An 18,296-nucleotide genomic window follows, 5' to 3' on the forward strand; every position below is an offset into this window, starting at 1 on the left:
TGTACAATACATTAAAAAAAGGAGTGAATCATCATCATCATCATCATCAGAGGTACAGTTCTCACAAGCTGGGTGAGCACCAGGCAGTGTCGGGAGCGAAGAGCAACATTTAACCACAGCGCACAAAAAACATGACAACCAAAAAGCTTTCGACGTCTCCATCAAATATTTTCCTCATGGAAAATACCAAAAGAGCATTTGTGTGTGTGTGTGATGATAGTTTTCCTTTCTCTCCATCCCTGGTGCTTCAGTGCTGAGGGGCACGAAACTCAACTTGTTCAAGTTGTCGACTGTTTCTTTTCTTTTTTGTCTTTTTTGTTCGTTTTTGTTTTTAAATCTTGGAGGTAATCGAGAGGAAAACGAAAGAGTAGTTTGGGTCCGAGCTGCAGCCTTTTTTTTGAAAGTCTTCACACACTAAAGCTTTTTTTATTTTCTTTCGGCGCCCGGCGAAGAGCGACACTTCCTGCATAACCGGCAAACTCTCTCTCGCTCTTGTGTTTTTGCTTACTTTTTGAAAAAAGTGCAGTGAGTTCGAAGGTTTTTTTTCGGGGTCCAGTATCTGTCGACTGTGGGCGTCGCCGCGTTTACTCACACTGCCCCTCCCCTAGACAAAGAATTAGTGAGGAGGCGTGTCTTGTCCTCCTGTCTGTCTGCTATAGGTCCAACAGGAAGTTAACATATTTAAAAAACCCACGTCATCAATCTCAGTAACCCTGAGTTAAAAATGAGGAGAAAAGAAACCATCCAAAATCACGGATTGGTTTTTAAATCATCAATCATAATAATTTATAATATATTAAATCTGCTTCTCCCGCACTACTACCCCCCCCCCCCCCCCCCCCCCCACACACACACACTGCATATATCCCTCCCACCATCCCCAAACGAAAAACCCCTCTATAAATGCACGTGGTTGTAGTAAACTGCCGTTAAAACTGTCTTTGAGGTTTGAGGGAGAATAATTTATTTTAAAACTCTTCAGCTAAGCCGCTTAGTTTGATTTCTTTTGTTTAAAGGAAGAGAAAAAATAAACAAAAAAACATCAGCAATGTGTCGTTAGCTAAAACCCGTTAGCTAACGGGAGCTAGATGATCAACTGGAGAGCAGCGTTTCACATTCTGATCCTAAAAGGCCTCCATCCAGTAGAGATGTCCGTAAAGGGGATGAGCTCACGTTGGCCACCGTTTGGAGGGCAACCTGAAGGCGACTTCGGCTTTCCAGGATCAGCAGTGAGACACCGACGGAGGCCCGTGAGGTAGCATTCCGCCTTAAAAAACAACCGATCCATAATCAGATTTATCCTCAACTTTTTTTCTTGGCAAAAAAAAAAAAAAGGCTCCAGAGCTTTTCACAGATCTGATTATGGATCAGTGTACACGGGGCGATGTGCACCTCTTGACCCGTTGTGAGGTTTGCGACTGGGCTTTAGAGACAGACCATAATAAGTGCACGATGCAAGGGCAACGATGCCGAGGTAACCAGGTCCGAAAGCGCCAGACCAAAAAGTAGTAGTGCAAAAGAAAAGCAAATGAAATGAAAAGATAAAAGAAAGGAAAAGAAGTCGATGATAGAAGTCAGTAGTGTCCACGAAACTCACAAACATGCATCCCTGAATGACTCGTGTGTCTTTTCTCATTCAAAACGGACGGGTCAACGTCGCCTTCGGTCCGCACAGAATTAACAGAAGTTCTTAAGGAGGAAAGAAAGGTTTGCAGTGAAAGCGTCATGGCTACCTGGCAATAAGAGAATGGGGTTTTTGATTCAGAACACCAAGAGTGTGATTAAACTAAATTAAAGACAGTTCAATTACCAATTCACAGCTAGTACTCTGTGAGAGAGGGGAGCAGTAAAGGGACTAATTTAGCTTTTTTTTTTTTAAAGGGGTAATTTTCAATCTTCCCCTCATTTTTGTTCCCTTAAATTGGAATGGTCCAAAGCCCACACTGCATTTATAAGTAGTAATGGTTCAGTGTATCAAGTTCAGAAAAGAGGGGGCATTGGGATTATCAGCATGCTTATGGAAATTTCATTAATTGTCATTTGACGAATGTCTTTAGCTGCATTTGTTAAGCCCCTCGGATATAAAAGCTAAACAAACGGCATCGCTAGTTAAAAAAACCATCCGTTTAGGTGTTTATCTCCAGTTAGTTTTTTAAAGAATCCTCCTCATATTATCCCTGCGTTTGTGCTCACCCAGATACTGCAAAGTAAATTGGCACAAATAAAGCCCCATCCGTTTTTCAAAATCACTTAAGTCATTTGTCTGAGGTTACATGTATAGGTTGTCTAGTCGATTCGCTTTGAAATCGTCATCAATCTCTTCTTTTACATTGTCCTTGAGCTCAGCGGCTGCCAGCGGTGGGCCGTCGTCTCGCGGGGTCTCGGTGGGCGTGTCCTCTGACTCTGCGAGAGGGAAATCCAGGCCTTCGGCCTCCATCTTCATCATCAGCTTGAGCTTCTTCTTTGGGGGGTTCTTCAGGGTTCCCAGGCGCTCCTTGACCTTGTACTCCAGGGTGCTGTGCGGGATCCCGTAACATGTTCTGAGCCTTGGACACGCTCATCTTCCCGCTCATCACCACCGTTATGGCCTCCTCCAGGATGTCGGTGTTGTACTGGCGATAGCGGCCACCTCTTCTTCCTCGGCTGCTTGGAGTTCGGGTCCCCTTCCGCATCGGAGTGGAGTACGCCGGCCCGGAGCCGGAGTGTTCCAGGTCAGAGCTCCAGTAGTCGGCGGGCCCCATCCAGCAGGCTTCCAAGGCTTCCCCCCGGCGGTTCTGCTTTGGCAGGATGGCTCTCAGCTTCCGGCTAAGGATGTTCTCCCCGTGGCCACCACCCCCGACTCCCATGGCGCCGTAGCCGTACAGCTCAGAAGCATGGGAGTCCCAAGAGAGATCCATACCCCGAACTTGGGGGATCTTTAGGTCGACAGGAGGCGAGTGACCCTGGTCCCTCTTGCCCTCGTTGTGGTGGTGTTGGGCCTTGGAGACCTGATTGTGGTGGTGATGGTGGAGGGGAACTTTTGAAGGAGAAGGCGCCGTGGTGGTTGTGGTGATTTTCCAGGAATGTGGGCAGGTCTTTGAGGTCACTGAGGGCCCCGCTCAGAGCTCCACTGGCTTGCTTTAGCTTCATCAGGCTTTCGAGGTGGGCCTTGCTTCCCCAGAATGAGGAAGAGCCCTTCTGGCCGAGCAAGGCGTAGGACTGCACGTGGCTGAGCAAGCCAGCTGACTCTAGACTAGCCAATGAAAGAGCAGCAGGCTGGCTCAGGAGGCGGTGCTTCTGGCTGAGCAGCTCTTCCTTGATGCGCAGCGAGCGGGCCAACGGCGGCTTGAAGGAGTTGGAGTCGACGTAGTTCTCCCTCAGTCCGTCCTGCAAGCTTCTCTGCAGCAGGCCATCTTCGTCCGCCTCCAGCAGGGTGTGTTCCTCCTTAATCGGATGTCTGAGTGGACAGAAAAAAATCGGGACAATTTAGGAACGAGATGAATAAGAATAAGACAAATAAATCCTAGAGTATTTTGTGACTTTTTTCTTTTTCCACCCAGTGAATACATAAAGCTGTCAGTGCAAAATAAAACCACTACAAACAAGTTGTTCGTCTCGGTCCGTCATTATGAAGCAATCACGCTCACATGCATTTAGTGTAATTGCATTCAAACTGGGGTAGCTAGATGGTAAATGGACCTGTAGAGATCCTTTCTAGTCTTCCGACCACTCAAAGCGCTTTAACACTACATGACATCATTCACCCATTCATACACTGATAGGAGGAGCTACGGTTGCCATGCTGCCATCAGGAGTAACTAACATTCACACACCGTACAACAGCTACAGGAGCAATGTTGGGGTTAAGTGTCTTGCCCAAGGACACATCGACATGGGCTAGCGGAGCCGGGGATCGAACAGCCGATCCTCTGATTGAAGGACGACCCTGCTCACCACTGAGCCCCAGTCGCCCACAGAGAGAAGTCAATATGTACACATGCACAATTCAAAATTACAAACAGATATTAGCGTTGAATAATCTGCATTTGCAATCTTTTTGTTTCCGCTTGATACTAACTTCAATTTAAGAGTATTTATTTTTTAGGAGCATGTGACAAGTGTGTCAGAAGACTCTTGTGAGGATAGAAAGCGAAGACTTTACGACATTTAAGAGCGCCGTCTGCTCAGCTAAGTAGAACGTTAAGGAGAGAGGCTTGAGATGCAATCATCAGGCTTTTATCCCTCTTCTCAAGGGTTCTGCACATTTAACCACATTTTCAGGGAAAGTTCTATGAACAATGTACGTAAATTCTTCCAAACAAGTATGAACCTTCAGAAATCATCGGACATTTTTCTTTCTTTATTAAATAACTTATTTAACAAACAAAATACCAGGCAATAGTGACGTGTGCTGTGTGACTGCCTCGCTCTACTTGGAAGTTTTTACCTTTAATAAGCACGTAACATGTTTTTAAAGAAAAGTCAAAAAGAAAACAAAAAACAAAAACATCAGCAATGTGTCGTTGTTAGCTAAAAGCTTTTTTGGATTGTTAAATCGGAAAATTATCAACTGTCGGCACGAGAACAGCAACACTGGATCTCTGCCTCTGCGTCCCTAACCTCATGAGGATTTACATTTTAAATAAAGCTTCGGGCTGGATGAACAGACGGTGTTGTCCACAAGCATCTCATCATCTCACATTTCAATGTTTAAAAAACGAGAATTCATCTGCGTCGTGTGTGTTGAAACATACGCTTGCATGTAAAGTGCCTCCAATTGAACTGCTGCAACCAACTGCTAAGTAACTATAGCAACAGTACAAAGGCTCTTAAAGAAAAGAAGCTCCCCGAGGTTCATAATGCCGGGAAACGGCTCGGCGGCCAGCGCCAGGCAGGAGACGCCGTGTCTCTCCGTCTGCTGGGCGGCGTGCGGTCCTCAGCGGGAGCTCGGAGGCCGATTACCACAGCGGGTGGTCTACGGGCTCGTGGAGGCCAATACGGGGTTAACGGTTAATCGGTTACAGTACGGCGTTGCGGTCATTGGGGACGCCGGCGGTGGATCTGAGGAGCCGATGTGAGAATAGAAGCCATGAAAAAAAAGAGGAGGCATAGAAAATGCAGATGAAAGATTGTTTCACAATCCGGGTGTTTAAACTGTATTCAGCAGGTGCCTCCTGAGCATCCCTTTAAAAACTACTTAAAAAGAAAAGTATTAAATTATTTTATCTTGTTTGGTTTTTATACTGAATAACGGTGTTAAAACGGTCTAAATAACCGTGGTAAGAAAACTATTTATAAAACAATGTAACCGGTAACACACTCACTAACCCGGTGTGTGCTTGTCTGACCATCAAAGATAAACTGATGTTACCGTGACTACAGGCTCCGCCCACTCCTGTTGTTAATATTACATGACCTGTTCATTAGAGACTCCCGGTAAGACCTTCGGGAGCCCTCAGGCGGGAGGCAGAATTCCGTCCTGGGGGGCCTCATTTTTTAGCTTTTAGTCCGACTGTGGAAAATACCTCACACGGTTTATATGCTGGGCCCTCGTTTGTGGAGCGTCAGCAGGAAAAACCCTGTTGGTTTCTGGGTTAAAAAAAAAAGTGTCGTAGACCTGAACCATCCCTTTATTTCCCCTGGACAAAAAGCCAGGTCCATAATTCAAATTTCTGATTGAATCCCGCGGTAAACAACGGCTTTGTCTGGAAACTTTGCATCTCTCTCGTCCACCAGGAAGGACCACGTGTGGTCGCCACTTGTCTGGCGTCATTCGTATGGTCGTATTCGGGTGGTCTCCATTCGCCGCCACTCGTATGGTCGTCACTCGGGTGGTCGCCACTCGCGCCACTCATATGGTCGTCACTCGGGTGGTCGCCACTCGGGTGGTCTCCACTCGCGTCACTCGAGTGGTCGTCACTCGGGTGGTCGCCCACTCGTATGGTCGTACACTCGGGTGGCCGTCACTCGGGTGGCCGTCACTCGGGTGGTCGCCACTCGCGCCACTCGTATGGTCGTCACTCGGGTGGTCGTCACTCGGGTGGTCGCCACTCGGGTGGGCGTCACTCGGGTGGTCACCACTCGTATGGTCGTCACTCGGGTGGTCGCCACTCGCGCCACTCGTATGGTCGTTATTCGGGTGGTCGCCATTTGTGCCACTTGTTATGGTCGTCACTCGGGTAGTCGCCACTCACGCCACCTTGTATGGTCGTTATTCGGGTGGTCACCATTCGCGCCACTCGTATCGTCGTCACTCGGGTGGTCGTCACTCGGGTGGTCGCCACTCGCAGGCCACTCGTATGGTACGTCACTCGTATGGTCGTCACTCGTGTGGTCGTCACTCGGGTGGTCGTCACTCGGGTGGTCGCCACTCGGGCGCCACTCGTATGGTCGTCACTCGTATGGTCGTCATCGTATGGTCGTCACTCGTGTGGCGTCACTTGACCGGGTGGTCGTCACTCGGGTGGTCGCCACTCGCCGCCACTTGTATGGTCGTCACTCGGGTAGTCGCCACTCGCGCAACTGGTATGGTCGTTATTCGGGTGGTCGCCATTCGCGACGCCACTCGTATGGTCGTCACTCGGGTGGTCGTCACTCGGGTGGTTCGCCACTCGCGCAGCCACTCGTATGGTCGTCACTCGGGTGGTCGTCACTCGCGCCACTCGTATGGGTCGTCACTCGGGTGGGTCGCCACTCGCGCCACTCGAATGGTCGTCACTCGGGTGGTCGCCACTCGCGCCACTCGTATGGTCGTCACTCGGGTGGTCGTCACTCGGGCCACTCGTATGGTCGTCACTCGGGTGGTCGCCACTCGCCGGCCACTCGAATGGTCGTACACTCGGGTGGTCGCCACTCGAATGGTCGTCACTCATATAGTCGTTCACTCGTGCGTCCGTTCCCTTGTGATGCGAAGAAGCGAGTGCGATGGCCACCGATCCAAAACATGACCTTGGAGGCAGAGAACAAGCTCATCAATAAATGATCTCGCTGCAGCGCTGAGGATTGTCGATAAATTCACGGAGACGGAGAGAGGGAGGGGGGGGGGGGGGGGGGTAAACAAACTGTGTTTGACACACATTTGCGATTGAAACTCTCACGTTCGGGCCCTGGTGGGGGGGCTGAACTCTGAATAGTTGTGGGGAAGTTGAGGCTGGCCTTGCCGCGGGATCCATGGTAGCCGAGGTATCAATCAGCCGAGCGAAAACCCATACGCGGGAGATGCGAGGTGGGGAGGCGTTGGCAGGACTCGCTCGAGGGAGGACGACTTTAAAAGACACTGCAACGCGTCAGCCGATTACAACAAGTAAGCCTTTTTTGCGACCTCTGAATCTTTATCTGTCAACATATGTCTGGTTTGCCCCGAGCTGCTTCCTGCTTCCTCCTTGTGTACACTCCTTGCTACGCTCTGGTTGGCGCTCTTGTGTACTTTCTCCCGTTGACTGCGTCGGATTTCAAGTCTCTTCAAGCTGCTCTTCAGGTTTGTGGCCACTCGAGGGCTAAATAGAAAAAAGCTTTATTGTTGCTTTGTAATACTTGTTTTATGAGGCGCAGCTTTTTTCCGACCGAGACGCTTTGGTTGCGTTTCGCCGCTTTGATACAGAATATTACGCAGAGGATCGGAGGTAGGTCAGGTCAGTCCGTGGGGAACCGGAATGGTTCAAGTCCCCGCACGCTGCCAGTTAGGCTCCTTGGTACTTCCTTTGGGGTTCGGCGAGACACTGTACCCCCCCAGGTGCTCTCTAGAGTAGCGGACCACTGCTCCTAACACCTGTGGGTTCAATGCAGGTGCTTTTAACATCTGATCTGCACACTCATCTGTGAACCGGATAAAATCTCGCCAGTAACGGTTGTCATCGTCTCGTGAAATCAATCTCTTCTCAGCTTTTGCCTGCGGTTTGGCATCTGGAAACTAATCTGAAGTCAGAATCGGAGCGTGACATCAACCCCCCTCGGGGGCCGCGTCTCCACACAGCGTCTAGTGTTGGAGACAGGATTCAAAAACAGTTTTTTCAGTCCTGCCTCCAACACAAAACAGTTTCGATGTCTCCGGCGTTGCCGCTCTAGGCGCACGTCGACTCTTTCTGTCGCCTTACCCTTTGACGCCGGGCTCGGGGGAGAAGCCGGGGAAGGCTTTGAGGTTGCCTGTGCTGTGGTTCTTCTTGGTGGAGAGGTCCAGGACGCCGTCTGAGGACGAAACACACGCAGGGAGAAAGATTTAGCGCGACGGAGCTCAGATCCTATTCTAAGGACTATATTCTGCTGTCAGGCGGCACAACCGGCCGAGTGGACCACCGCCACGCTGCAATCACTTCAACCTGTGTATTATTAATACACTGTGCAAAAGTCAGTTATTGTAGATTCTCAGTTTTTTTTATTACTGTTTATTATTTATATTATATATTATTTTGTTTACTATGTCTCTTGTGTGCAATTGACCCTTTTTGCTGCCGTAATCCTGTACATTTTGTATTCATCTTAAACATCACTGCTTTAAAAAGTCAAGAACACCGAAGATTCCTCATTTTGTTTGCGTGTTAATCTTAATTAATGTAGTAACGCTGCATTTCTTTGTGGATAATTGGTCTCATTTGGTGATTTAAAACTAAATCGAATCAATTATTTATCAAATTTAAAAAGGTGATTATTGAGTTTATTAATAGTTACCCAACTTCCAACAGCCGTTGCTGCTGCTAAACAACAGAAACCCGTTAACTGTTAAACAAAGTTGTGTTGGGGGGGTTTCCACCGATGAACAATATAAAAAGTCATGCCAATAGTTTATCACTTCTAATATTTCGCGAGCACATTCCTGAATATATTTTTACACTTTTTAAAGTTGCAAGATTCGTTTCCTTTTTAGCATCCAACAACATTTTTATCCCGACCCTCGTTTCATGCCTTCTCATATACAACAACAACAATTACAACAGCAACAACAATTATGATTTGGCAATTATTCCAAATGTTAATTTTGTGTATTAATTATTAGCCAAAGGAGGTCAAGTAGCTGTTTAAAAAAAAAAAGATTTACCTTTTGATAGAACACCAAACCAGAGGCGAAGGAAAGGAGGCACATTTATTGGGTAATCATGTGTGTCTATGTGAGTTATATATGAGGCAGAATGCTGTGCATCTGATTGTACCGTTTATTCATGAAATCCATCCGCATATAATATTAACAGCTTCTGCAACTGCTGATTTATGTGAAAACCACTGAATTCATGAATTAATTTAGTTATTTTATTTTTAATTATTAATCGTGTGCTTGGAAAAAGAAAAAGCCTGAGATGTAATGTTGTGTACATTCGGTGTGCTTCACAACAAGCCTGTGACACTTCAGCAATGCAGTCTGGGAAATATGGCGCCATGCTGCGTGTGAAATCTCAGTTTATTTGTGAATATGTTTGTCGGGGGAATCAGGTCACCAGATACATCGTCATCTTCCTTCAATACTAGAGAGCTGTTAAATTAAATATCAAAATGATTTCTAATCTGATAGCTTAATGGAAAAAATAAAAACAATGTGTGTGTGTGTGTGTTCTCAACATGTTCTCAGCGTGTCGAGGGGAAACGCCCACAATGAACGGGCACTAATGAGGTCCTCGTTGGAGCTAATCTACGTTAGCATGCTAACGTAAGTGATGTGAACGCTCACATTATTAAAAGAGTTACGGGACAAAACCTTCCGCTCATCCACCTTCATGCAGCCAGGTTTCCTCCGACCATATTGGATGTGTTTGAAAAATATATATTAAAATATATGTATTTAAATATACAGTATATATATATATTAATATATATATATATATATATATATAAATTCAAGGCGAAGATCTGTCTGCACGTTGAGTCATTATTTTATTTCCTTGAATCATGCAGTAAAACGTGCCTTTACAAGCAAAACTAAAGTGTCAATTGTTGATAGTTTGTGGGGTGTGTGGTGTTGGGTTAGGTAGATATACGTGCCTAAATAGAGGGAGGCTTACTGTAAGCAGATTCCCAAAAGCTGGCATTAGAGCGGTGAGCGGTCACACTGCGGCTGCAGCAGGGGGGCGTGGGGTGCTGCCTCCCTGCAGCCCGACGCCCCCTGCTGGTTTGGTGTGATTAAAGCGTGGACTGAGCCCCGAGCTGCGTTCCAGAGCTCAACAAGTGGTCTGTCCCGAGCCGGATAGCAGCGCGGCGAGTCGCTCCAGGAAGTGAGAACGCAAGAAAGACGCCGCGAGGCCTCGTGACGTTTGACCAGCGCTCGCTGCCCTCGAGAGGAATGAAGAGTCAAGTCCAGGAGCATTCGCTCGGAAGAAAAAGAAAAGCCAAATACGAAATACAAAGAATCAGCACTAAATGTGACCTTTTTAAAAAAGAAAAAAAAGATTTATATATACATATATATAAAAATAAATATATAGAAATATATGTATATATATTAATTTATATATATTATTATGTATATATTTATATACACATATATTATATAATTATATATATATATATATATATATTTACAGTCACTTTATGGGGATCTGCCCTTAACGTCGAGGTTAGAATCTCAGATTAGACTTGTTGTGTGTGTGTGTGTGTGTGTGTGTGTTCACTCTCACCCTGCTGTGTGGGGTCCGGGTCGGCCTCGCTCTTTTTCACGGAGAGGTCCAGCGGGCCGTCCTGGTCGGACAAGAGAAGCTTGCTGAGGACGGGGTTCTGTGCAGAGGCAGCGGCCGTTCCTCCTGCGGCGGAGGAGGAGATGATGGGGCTGAGGCCCAGCCCCGGGTCGGGGATGAAGAGGAGGAGAGGAGGTGGAGGAGGCAGACGATTGAGGGGAGCTCGGCCCGGGCGGGGACCCCAGGGCCACCACCAGGGCCGCCGCTCTGGGCTGGCTCCGGTCCTTCATGGCGCCGTTGGGGGGCGAGTCGTCCTGAGTCGTCTTTGAGGTATATTCGGCGGCGAACTGGCGGATCATTCGCTGCATGATCTCACGAGCCACTAGAGGAATGTGAGGTTCGGAGAAACTCGGGAGGTCTGCAGAGAGAAAACAAGAACCAACACGTCAGCGGTCCTCCAGGAACGTTCATCAGTTCATCGTCAGAATGTAATCCGGATGCCCAAATAATCCTAAAATCACCCCGAAGCACTTAATCCGAGGGGGGGGGGGGCGCCATGATACCCGTGTGCACGGCAGATTATCGCCTGCCGGCCGTCAGACCTCTACATTTAAGATATTTCCCAGGATTCAACAAAAAGAGACTTTCTAGCGACTAGAAGTGGGATTTTCACAGATGAGTCATTTTTGATCAGACGTGAACGCCAAATTCCCCCTTTTTGTTGTTGTTGTCTTTCTATCGTCTCACATTTGAGTGTTTCGAGGCTTCTTCTCTGTGCTTTTGATATCGCCGTGAACCCTTCTTGTGTTTTGGACCGTCTTTAAAAAAAAAAGAGTCATTTGAAGACGTTGCCTTGGGCTTCTGGGAAATTGCAAATGGGGCATCTTAACAATTACCTTAAAAGATTGAAGTTATAATTGAAAGATTAATAGCTAATGGGTGTAATCATGAGATCACCTCGAAGGCCTTCGTACTTTTTTTATTCTTGGCTGCTGCAGTAACGTTCCCCCACCTAACGGATGGGCGTCGACAATCCACCGGATGGGCGTCGACAATCCACCGGATGGGCGTCGACAATCCACCGGACCCCCCCCTACTTGTCCAATCGCTCAGGACTTTCAGATTTCTATCGAGAGCATTTTTGTCTTCATTCCTGATGTGAAAATATGAATAAAAGAGCAACAAGTAGAAGACGAGAGTAAACGTTGGAAAACCAAAACGTCCAATTAGCCCCCCGCCGAACGCTCTTCATCGACACCCCGTTGAGCTACACAGCGTTTGTTATTAATGCGTTAATCTGGCATTGTCCCAGATAAGTCGTGTGATAACACAGACGGTTTTATTTGGATACGTTCATGCGTGCCGATGAGTCGAAAACCCCCTAAATCCTCCAAACAATACATAAGCCCCCCACCCCCCCCCCAAAAAAATATATATAATAATAATATCCATTTATTTATATAGTGCTTTTCTAGATACTCAAAGACACTTTACATTATACACCGTAGACACAGCTACGGGGAGCAATGCAGGGTTAAGTGTCTTGCTCAAGGACACACCGACTAGGGCGGGGATTGAACTGCCAACCTCTTGATTGAAAGACGGGCATGTAACCACTGACCTAGTCATAGTCGCCCCACAAACGTTGGAAAACCATATATATATATATATATATATATATATATATAATCGTGAAAGCTGGCTGAAATAATCCCCCAAAACATCCCGTTCGCGCTGTGCATTTTCAGCCGTCTGCTTTCCCAGCATGCTCCTTGTTTTTCACGTTCTGGGGTTTTTTGGCTTGTTTTTTTAAAAACTTCAAACTGATTATTCTTGTTCCTTTGACCTTTTGACCCCCGAGGCTCGGAGGCTAAAGGTGACTTCTAATGAAGACTGTTACACTCTTTTCTAAAAAAAAATCTATTATTTATTGTCCCGGTTGTCTCGTCTCGTTTTTTCCCTGAACTGTTTTTCCCCCCGCGTTGAAAAGTGATAACAAACTAAATAATATAGACTTTAAAACATCGTTTAATCCGTTTGCTCCACTTTTTCATTCCCAGATTGACAGGTAGTTACTTTATTAATTAAAGGGGTGGATTTCTTCGCTAAAGCAGCATTTACAGATACAGATGAAGCAATATTAAATATTTTAAAAAAAATACACAATATATAAAAAATCTTTTTAATAATATTAAATTAACAAAACAATATTTGCAAAGAGCATTCCTGAACATTATATCAAGAAAATATATATTTTTTCATCATATTAATATGAAAAGTGTATTAAAACCTCCGCGTGTCGCGAGCCGCTTTCTTTTTTTTTTTAGCCGCGTTTGATCTCCGGCGACAAACGGTGACTTTAAAGCTCCGTGTTTTGCGATGGATTGTTTAATCCTCGATGTCGATGTCCACCTGAACGCGGCTCGCTGCGTAATCCCCGAAATGATCTCGTTGACACGGCAAATAAAAAGAGCTTAAACTGTTGACACGGCAAATAAAAAGAGCTTAACCTGCGTCCTGACGTTCTGTTGTGTTCTGTCGAAGGCCCCGTAAGTTCAAGCAATTAATAACACACACACACACACACACACACACACACACACACACACACAATCCGACAAGCCTTAAATGCTCAGAAAAAAACCCTAAAGAGGGTTAGTTTGCTGGAAATGTTCCATAATTATGAAGCTCTATTTACAGGGTTAAGATTCATGCTGCCAGCTTGGGAACTCTCCCTGGAAACCCCCAGCATGCAGAGTGTGTGTGTGGTGTGTGTGTGTTGTGTGTGTGTGTGTGTGTGTGTGTGTGTGTGTACAACAAAGTGGGATTTGGCAGCTGAATTGATTTGTGTTGTTCCGTGTAGTTCAGGAACTCTGCGCCCCGAGAGGAGCTGAACCGACATGGAGCCGTTTGGATGCTTTGTGAATTATGCTTTGAGGGAAACATATTTCCCCTAGTCGAGGATCGGGTTTGCTTCATGAACTTTTAGTTTCGCTCCATAAATCAGGAAGATAGGGTACGCAGCATGTTTTTTTGTGATATGTGTATAAATGAGTCTCTGGATGCTGTGTGAACAAACCCCTCTGCATAAAGCTTCATAATATATAGTTTATATTAATAAATGTGTATAAATGAGGCTCTGAATGCTGTGTGAACTAAACCCTCTGCATACAGCTTCATAATATATAGTTTATATTAATAAATGTGTATAAATGAGTCTCTGAATGCTGTGTGAACAAACCCCTCTGCATAAAGCTTCATAATATATAGTTTATATTAATAAATGTGTATAAATGAGGCTCTGAATGCTGTGTGAACAAACCCCTCTGCATAAAGCTTCATAATATAGTGTTTATATTAATAAATGTGTATAAATGAGGCTCTGAATGCTGTGTGAACTAAACCCTCTGCATACAGCTTCATAATATATAGTTTATATTAATAAATGTGTATAAATGAGTCTGAATGCTGTGTGAACTAACCCCTCTGCATAAAGCTTCATAATATATAGTTTATATTAATAAATGTGTATAAATGAGGCTCTGAATGCTGTGTGAACAAACCCCTCTGCATAAAGCTTCATAATATATAGTTTATATTAATAAATGTGTATAAATGAGTCTCTGGATGCTGTGTGAACAAACCCCTCTGCATAAAGCTTCATAATATATAGTTTATATTAATAAATGTGTATAAATGAGTCTCTGAATGCTGTGTGAACTAACCCCTCTGCATAAAGCTTCATAATATATAGTTTATATTAATAAATGTGTATAAATGAGTCTCTGAATGCTTTGTGAACAAACCCCTCTGCATAAAGCTTCATAATATATAGTTTTTATTAATAAATGTGTATAAATGAGTCTCTGAATGCTTTGTGAACAAACCCCTCTGCATAAAGCTTCATAATATATAGTTTATATTAATAAATGAGTATAAATGAGTCTCTGAATGCTGTGTGAACAAACCCCTCTGCATAAAGCTTCATAATATATAGTTTATATTAATAAATGTGTATAAATGAGTCTCTGAATGCTTTGTGAACAAACCCCTCTGCATAAAGCTTCATAATATATTCATGAATGAACGTGTAAAGTTTGCTGCTGTGGAGATTTCTGGTTGTAGACTCTACAGGTGAACATGACCTCATAGATATAGAAATTCAACACTTCATCACTGACGTTGAATCAATATTTATTTGGGAATTCTTTAAGCTTAAATATGCAAATTAAGCTTTATCTAACTGAATGAATTTCGGAGAAATAATGCATGTTGTGTGCCTTGCAGGTCTGTTGCTGCAAGTGTGTGTGTGTGTGTGTGTGTGTGTGTGTGTGTGTGTGTATATGGCCGTTCCGAGTGAAGCCAGATTGATTACGGGGGCCGAGCATTGATTGGACCGACATCTGCTTCCTCCCTCCCGGAAAAAACACAACTGGAGCTTCCGTCTCGCTCCGTCACAAAGAAACAAACAGTTGAGAGTGTGTGTGTGTGTGTGTGTGTGTGGTGTGTTGTGTGTGTGTGTGTGTGGGGGGGGGGGGGACTTGAGACCTGCACCAATACAAGTTAATACAAGCGCCAGATCAAATGTAATACGTACATTAAAATAGAAATATTGCCACATTTGAGAAGAGATTGTTTAACCAATGTTTCCAGGGGGGGGGGGGGGGGGGGGGGGGGGGGGGGGGGGGGGGGGGGGGGGGGGTCCTACAAGCATTACAAAGCTAGCATTAGCATTACAAAGCTAGCATTAGCACATTATAATCCTTGTTTTTGGTGAATTTGCGCGTCGTATTTCTCAATAAAACCTGTAAATTGTCGCCTCCTTTTGTTTTAATGTCCCGATAAATAAAACGATGTAAAGTCGAGGCCTCCGTGATTAACTACTCCGCCCCCCTCACGTCTCTCTCTACGATGTAAAACAACCTCCCACAGTGTCCCCCACGTGGGCCCCTCGTTGTCATGTGCACTGGGAGTACAGGGTCGGGGTAAGTGGGTCGGGGGGGGGGGGGTGCATTGTGAGACATTTGGCGTCCCTCGGAATCGACCCCCCGGTCCCCGCACGCCGGACGTCCTGATTTCATTAAAAAATAAGGACGATATCGGCAACCAAAAAAAAACAAGATTACCGCTGCGGTCAGTTCCATAATCCACCATTTTTCCCATTAAAAGACTAAAAAAAAAAATTCTAAAAAAAACCCCAAAACATCTGTAAATGGTCTGATTTCAACTCGAAATGGGATCGAAAATTAAAACGCAATAGACGTCTTTAATATATCGCGCGCTCCGGTATTAAATATCCCCGTCAAGGGATATGATACAATTTTGTGACATTTCCTTCATATTTGACTGATTTCCCCCGAGTTTCCACCAATTGCCCGACTCGTCTCAAACACACCTCTGGAAATTCTAAAATGTTCCAGATATTAATGACTAGAGGGGGAAGTGAAAATGAGTATGAAGTGACTGATGAGGTGTGTGTGTGTGTGTGTGTGTGTGTGTGTGTGTGTGTGTGTGTGTGTGTGTGTGCGTCACCTTTTCTGTGGAACACAGCATTGAGGAAGTCTTGGGCCTGTCTCTCCAGCCGGCTGACCCGAGCCCGCTCCGACGGCACCTGGCTGCCTCCACCGCTGTGCTCCTACACAGTGAGACAACGAGATATAATATATATATATATATATTATAATATATAATAATAATAAGCACGCTCAGCTGATGTGTGAGCAACCAGCACAGGTGTGTTGGAGCTGCAGGTGAATGCAGACGTCTCCATTTGGCTGGAAACCAGTATTGTGCTGGAGTCAACTGGTGCACGCGGTATTTATTTAAAAATATTTAAAATTATTTTTTGTATTCTTACAGTTGAAAAAAAGGTGAGATGCTGAACTTGTGGGTGCTTTGCACTTATAAATTTTTTTCTTTCCGTAAAATCCAAATCTCACAATTATTATTGTTATTATTATTATTATTATTGATTAACGTGTACATTTTGTGGTATTTAATTACGGCTCAAAATTCAACTCGACACGTTTTAAAGGTGAAACCAGTAAACCAAAATACATATGGGAATTTTAACGGTTTACGTGATTTTCTTTCGCTCGTCTAATCAAATCGATGGATTCGTAGTTTCACGCCCGCATAATTGTTTGTGTGTGCGTGTTTCATTTAATTGACCCTTTCCCCTAAGTCCCCCGCCCCTCGAACGCAGATTGGCCATCGTAGCGGACCGTTTCTCGAATTATTATTATTATTATTATAGAGATTACCGCTAGTGCGATTGTTTGTGCTTCGGGACAACACACCAGGAAGTGTGCGTCAACACCTGAACCCATGGCTCCTCTGCATTCCACAGACAAGCGAAAAAGTGTAATAACAGGGTAATAACAGGGTAATAACAGGGTAATAAGGGTAATAACAGAGAGGCGGAAGCAGATGAATAAAAGATCATATCGAGTGAGAGGAACAACAATTACTCTTCAGCCCGATGGTGAACGGAGGGGGAGAGAGAGAGAGAGGGGGGTTTGCTTCATTAGAGAGGGAAGGGGGGGGGGGGAGAGAGAGAGAGGGGGGGGGGGTTGTGCTTCATTAGAGAGGGGGGGGGGGGGGGAGAGAGAGAGGGGGGGGGGGTTGTGCTTCATTAGAGAGGGAGGGGGGGGGGGGGGGTTTGACGGAGGGGGTTTATGGTGAATAAGGATGTTTTTAGGAGGCAGATGGCCGACAGGTTCGCACCGAGGTCAAGGAAAAAACAAGCCGCCAAGGGAAGGACGCCCCCTCCCCCCCTCCTCCTCCTCTCCCTTCCACTCCTCCTTCCTTACTTCCTTCCCTCCCTCGTTCACTTGCTCAAGTCACATCCCCAAAAATAAAAGGAGATGAAAAACAGAAGTCCTAAAAAGAGTAAATGAACTGGGGGATTGTTTGTAAAGGAATCCCAGATTAACACGTTAAAACTAATTTAAATGACGGAAAAGTCTTTATTTTATATAAAATTATATTAATTATTATTATTATTATTATTACACTGATCACATTTTCAGCTGGAAGCACCGGCCTCTTTGCTGTTGTGGGACTCTCACCAATTTACACCCATGTCACCACACACACACACACACACACACACACACACACACAGACACACACACACAGACACACACACAACCACACCACCACACACACACACACAGACACACACAAACACACACCACACAAACACACACAACACACACACACACACACACACACACACACACAAACACACAACACACACACACACACACAGACACAGACAAACACACACACACACACACACACACACAGACACACCAAACACACACACACACACAACACCACACAAACACACACACACACACACACACACAAACACACACACACACACAACACACACACACAAACACACACACACACAAACACCACACACACACACAACACACACACAGAACACACACACACACACACACACACACACACACAGACACACACAAACACACACACACACACACACACACAGACACCACAACACACACACACACCACACACACAAACACACACACACACACACACACACACAAACACACACACACACAAACACACACACACACACACACACACACACTTTCCTTTCATGAGCCAAATTGGGGTCAAGACCATGATGGTGAAACTTCACAAATAACAAGAATGGAGGAGGAGGAGGAGGAAGAGAGAGGAGGA

The 18,296-nt window shown here is 45.3% G+C and overlaps 1 protein-coding gene across 1 annotated transcript in view; it reads right to left on the bottom strand.

Annotated features, from left to right (window-relative positions):
* Nucleotides 1-1,344: 1,344 nt before the first annotated feature.
* lcor (ligand dependent nuclear receptor corepressor) overlaps nucleotides 1,345-18,296 on the bottom strand; it is a 59,878-nt gene continuing 42,926 nt past the window's right edge. Inside the window, 9 exon segments of the mRNA XM_034536736.1 lie at nucleotides 1,345-2,533; nucleotides 2,535-2,627; nucleotides 2,629-2,675; nucleotides 2,678-2,987; nucleotides 3,034-3,436; nucleotides 8,073-8,163; nucleotides 10,578-10,726; nucleotides 10,785-10,992; nucleotides 16,107-16,209. Of these exon segments, the coding sequence (XP_034392627.1) occupies nucleotides 2,270-2,533; nucleotides 2,535-2,627; nucleotides 2,629-2,675; nucleotides 2,678-2,987; nucleotides 3,034-3,436; nucleotides 8,073-8,163; nucleotides 10,578-10,726; nucleotides 10,785-10,992; nucleotides 16,107-16,209 (1,668 nt within the window). The 3' untranslated portion in view covers nucleotides 1,345-2,269.

This window comes from Cyclopterus lumpus, chromosome 1 (assembly GCF_009769545.1).
Source record: "Cyclopterus lumpus isolate fCycLum1 chromosome 1, fCycLum1.pri, whole genome shotgun sequence".
NCBI lineage: Eukaryota > Metazoa > Chordata > Actinopteri > Perciformes > Cyclopteridae > Cyclopterus > Cyclopterus lumpus.